The sequence below is a fragment of the Opisthorchis viverrini genome (genome assembly GCF_000715545.1).
Source record: "Opisthorchis viverrini unplaced genomic scaffold opera_v5_1297, whole genome shotgun sequence".
In the NCBI taxonomy this organism is placed as follows: Eukaryota; Metazoa; Platyhelminthes; class Trematoda; order Opisthorchiida; family Opisthorchiidae; genus Opisthorchis; species Opisthorchis viverrini.
In genome coordinates, this window is record NW_008753148.1 from 1 (window position 1) to 4,791 (window position 4,791).

The 4,791-nt window shown below is 41.6% G+C and overlaps 1 protein-coding gene across 1 annotated transcript; it reads right to left on the minus strand.

The window, feature by feature from the left end:
- Positions 1-4,371: 4,371 nt before the first annotated feature.
- Positions 4,372-4,590, minus strand: T265_12167 (hypothetical protein; the record flags this gene model as incomplete). The annotated part of the gene is made up of 1 exon (XM_009179230.1): positions 4,372-4,590. The coding sequence occupies one exon, from the start codon at positions 4,588-4,590 to the stop codon at positions 4,372-4,374; it is 219 nt and encodes a 72-aa protein (XP_009177494.1).
- Between the last annotated feature and the right edge of the window lie 201 nt (positions 4,591-4,791).

Here is a 4,791-nt window from a genome sequence, read left to right on the forward strand (position 1 = left end):
TTTGTCTGTTTTCATAGTATGCATTCGAATAAACTACCACTATCGCCAGTCACTATCAGATCTGGGTGTAAGCATTTAGCCTCCAAAGTAATCAAATCTTTTCTGCCGAGTTAAAAAACACACTCATGCACATGGGGCGAAACAGTTTGATGTGCAAATGTAAGGGCTCCGGGTTTAGAACGAACTGACCCATCAGTTTCCTAACTATCAAGTGATGTTTTTATGACATGTGCGCGTCAAACCATGGTTGTTGTGGTTGGACAGGCTTCATCTCTAATCGACAAACTCTCTGACAAACTGTCTAAACCATTATGCCGGTGACCTTGTAGAAAATAACTGATGAAATTTTGAATCCAAGTTTGGCAGTTTAACAGCTCTGATTGGTCCACATAGTTTGTCCAAGAGCTAGGCATCAGGAACCGATCTGACATACTTGAGGTAACACATCACTTCAGCTGACCGATAAGCGTGCGCCTTGAGTTTCAGAATTTGGTAACGGTGCGCCCCTTTCAGATAAAAAGCTCGCTATTGTGCAATATATCTTTTGCGTGAGAATAAGTGTAACGACCAAAGTCTGCTGATGTCAGCGAAATGCACTCATTTGCACACTTATTTGGTTTTTCGAGAGACTCACCTGGCGCCCAGCTGAATCTATCGTTTGTGATGTTTCTAGGCAACTGAACGTGATGCATCAGGCCGCCTCATGTTTCAGTCTCTACGATATTCGAAATATGTACATATATGTAGCGACTGGTGCAGCCCATTCAGTTGCCTAGAAACATCATCTGGGTCCCTGGTGAGTCTATCGCAAAACCAAATAAGTCTGCGAATGAGTGTATTACGCTAATTTCGTGCAATTTAGTTTAAAGTAGAGCATAATGTCGGGAACTGCGCCTACCTGATGAGCCCTAAGGAGGGCGAAACCGCTCGTTGGCTGCCGATGTCAGTTACAGACTAGGAGGTGTACCACTCGTTAGTTAGAGCAGTCTCCGTAACACATGCAATACAAGTAGCTCAGAGAGGTGCAATAATCAAAGAACACAGCCGCAATACCGCCAATGCTCAAAACATAGTGTTAGAACTCGGTAAGATGAATAGCACGAACACCAAGCTCCAAGTATAACTAGTGTGTTCCCCGAAGACACCCCTAAATGTCGAACATTCTGCCGGACAAAATCTGCTTTGAACAAACGCGAAAGATAAAGTGTAAAAATTCACCCTCACAAACTACCGTGTAGCTAAACTATCTTTCAGTTTTAATGGTTCGCGTACGTCTTACCCGTGCGAACGAAAGTCCTGAGTGTCAAGCACCAAAGAATGTCAACAAATGTAGCGTCGCACCGCGTGGGCTGGTTCGTTTGATCGTAAAATTGGATATTGCCTCCGTTTGTTCTTTGTAATTCCTACCCCTAATTGCCCCCTAATTTTCCTGATGGTTCTATCCCGATAATTAACCATAAAATGTGATTGGTGTTCGTGTCTGGTGGTACATTTGGCAAACATTGCAAATCCACATGACTCCGACTTCATTTTACGGGGCATTCGTGGTTGATTTTTCAAAAGTTCCTGCATTTACAGAATACTTTGGTTAATGTTTTTATTCCCATAAAAATAATTTTATACAGTAAAAGTTTTGGAATCTCTTCCATATGGAATGTGTTCCTCATATCTCATTCACTGGACACGTGACTTTTTGGATGAGATTCCTTTTCATCTTTAGTGCATACAAATTGTTCTCGAGACAATATTACGCGCTAACCTGACGATATTTGACGAATAACCACCTTAAAAATGCATATATAACATTATATATATATATATATCATTTCCTTTTTTGGGTTTAAGTGAAAAGCCTTTGGGTGAAGCTCCTTAAATATTTGATTAGTTTACATCCATTATTCAAAAGGAACTGCGCCTACCTGATGAGCCCTAAGGAGGGCGAAACCGCTCGTTGGCTGCCGATGTCAGTTACAGACTAGGAGGTGTACCGCTCGTTAGTTAGAGCAGTCTCCGTAACACATGCAATACAAGTAGCTCAGAGAGGTGCAATAATCAAAGAACACAGCCGCAATACCGCCAATGCTCAAAACATAGTGTTAGAACTCGGTAAGATGAATAGCACGAACACCAAGCTCCAAGTATAACTAGTGTGTTCCCCGAAGACACCCCTAAATGTCGAACATTCTGCCGGACAAAATCTGCTTTGAACAAACGCGAAAGATAAAGTGTAAAAATTCACCCTCACAAACTACCGTGTAGCTAAACTATCTTTCAGTTTTAATGGTTCGCGTACGTCTTACCCGTGCGAACGAAAGTCCTCAGTGTCAAGCACCAAAGAATGTCAACAAATGTAGCGTCGCACCGCGTGGGCTGGTTCGTTTGATCGTAAAATTGGATATTGCCTCCGTTTGTTCTTTGTAATTCCTACCCCTAATTGCCCCCTAATTTTCCTGATGGTTCTATCCCGATAATTAACCATAAAATGTGATTGGTGTTCGTGTCTGGTGGTACATTTGGCAAACATTGCAAATCCACATGACTCCGACTTCATTTTACGGGGCATTCGTGGTTGATTTTTCAAAAGTTCCTGCATTTACAGAATACTTTGGTTAATGTTTTTATTCCCATAAAAATAATTTTATACAGTAAAAGTTTTGGAATCTCTTCCATATGGAATGTGTTCCTCATATCTCATTCACTGGACACGTGACTTTTTGGAAGAGACTCCTTTTCATCTTTAGTGCATACAAATTGTTCTCGAGACAATATTACGCACTAACCTGACGATATTTGACGAATAACCACCTTAAAAATGCATATATCACATTATATATATATATATATACATATATATCATTTCCTTTTTTGGTTATAAGTGAAAAGCCTTTGGGTGAAGCTCCTTAAATATTTGATTAGTTTACATCCATTATTCAAATGACTGACCCTTCTGTCTTGCGTTTCAGATTTGCAGGTCAACAGCATGTTGAATACACGCGTCAAATTTGTAGAAACGCCTGAATCGCTGGCACCAATTCAGGATAGTCGACAGAATACGACAAAGCATCAGCGGTTCTCCTGCACAGCGGACTCTGACACACAGTCAGCAAGCATCGATGTCTTTGCACAGTCGGCAACAAAAACGCCAGTTATTTAACAAAAATCAAATCCCACGAAAAAACAATGATTCACGTGCACAGCTATTGACATTCCAAGACATGTTTTACCAGTGTACCTGAATTTGAGCCTCAGTTCGAGTGAAATTCCACGCACAAGGAGAAGAGCTCAAGAACTTGCCTGAAGCCAAGCTCATGCAGGAATTTATCCTGCACGCACCAGCCAAGTAGCAGAACGAATACGCCGTAAACTCATGACAGCTTCTGATGAAAACCGCCCATTCTGTGGATCCCTACATTCTTTCCCCAGTTCCATCATCCTATCAGAATAGATCTCATTTCCCCTATCGGGAGTCGGCATGTAAATAACGAACTCGTTTGCTAACCAAATGCTTTCTTTGATGTAACAAAAGAAAAACCGCATTGCTACTGATGGTGTTTTGCAAGCGTGGGTGGTGAAACTGGGATTAGTTGAAACATATGTGGCGCTAGCTTAGAGAAAGATACAAGGATGCGTCATATCAGCACTGTCTTAATCTTTTATGTCACCTTCTTAGGATACAATTTAGCAGCTCTATAGATTCTACATAAACGAATTTGTCTTTTCGAGTTTTTATTTGAGAGATATACCTGAACCTTGCAGTAATAGACACCCGAGGAGATTAAATATCCCCAGTGGTGGAATGTCTCTTCTATGAGGATTATTTGAAAACTGAAGACTAAACAACCTATCCTCTCTGGGTCTACTTCAGATATTGAAAGGGGTGAGGTGATGATTTTTCAGCTTGTAAATCAGCGTCGCTTGTTTTTTTTTTGAAAAATTGGTGGTTGGGGAGCAGATCATGTCGTTATTTGACTCTCTTTGGAGGCGAGGTGGCTCAAGTGGTTAAAGCACCAATTTACTAACCAGCAGGCCCGTGGTCCAGACCCGACCTCCGCCTCTTGCCTTCTTCTGCCTAGGCTTAAACAACCTGGCAGTATCCCAAGCCTCGTGCTTCCTTCGAGCTAGGCATCAAAGGGTGTTACAACAGAATGATTTATTTTATTTTTCGTGACTCTCTTTAACGTCGAGCGGAAAATTATTAATGCTAAAAATTCATTTGTCTCACAGGTTTCTAAGGGTCATTTATCGGTCTGATCCAGCTGGCAACCTGAAGAATCTTTGTTGCTACCGCCAGTAGTTTGACGTCTTGTGGCTCTTCATCTCCCACAACCATATCATATTGCGATAATTTCATGAGGTGGGTCACCATATATGCTATTGTTTTAAAATTTTGTGGTCTCGTTCATCTCTTGTGCGAATTGCCAAGGTGAGTGACTTCCGGTCCAGAAGGTTTTCACAGGTGACTATAATACTCAGTTCAGCTTTTGGACATTCCTGGTCAGCGGAATTCGAAACACCAGTTGAATAGATTCGTGTATCATAAGGAGGAGAACGAACGGAAAACTCCATTGCCAGCGGTATGTTCGAATCCATCTTATGTCTACTCTTAAGGGCCACCACAAAACAATTTGATACAAATAGTTCGCCACAAGGCCAGTGATTTTCTTCTCTGGTTTCGTGAACGTATGTAGGCAGACCACATCTAATTCACCTGGTCCCACTCAACGGAGACAGGTTTTGGATGGAATGTGCGAAAATAGCAGTATTCACCTAGTGGTCAGTCAACTACAAACC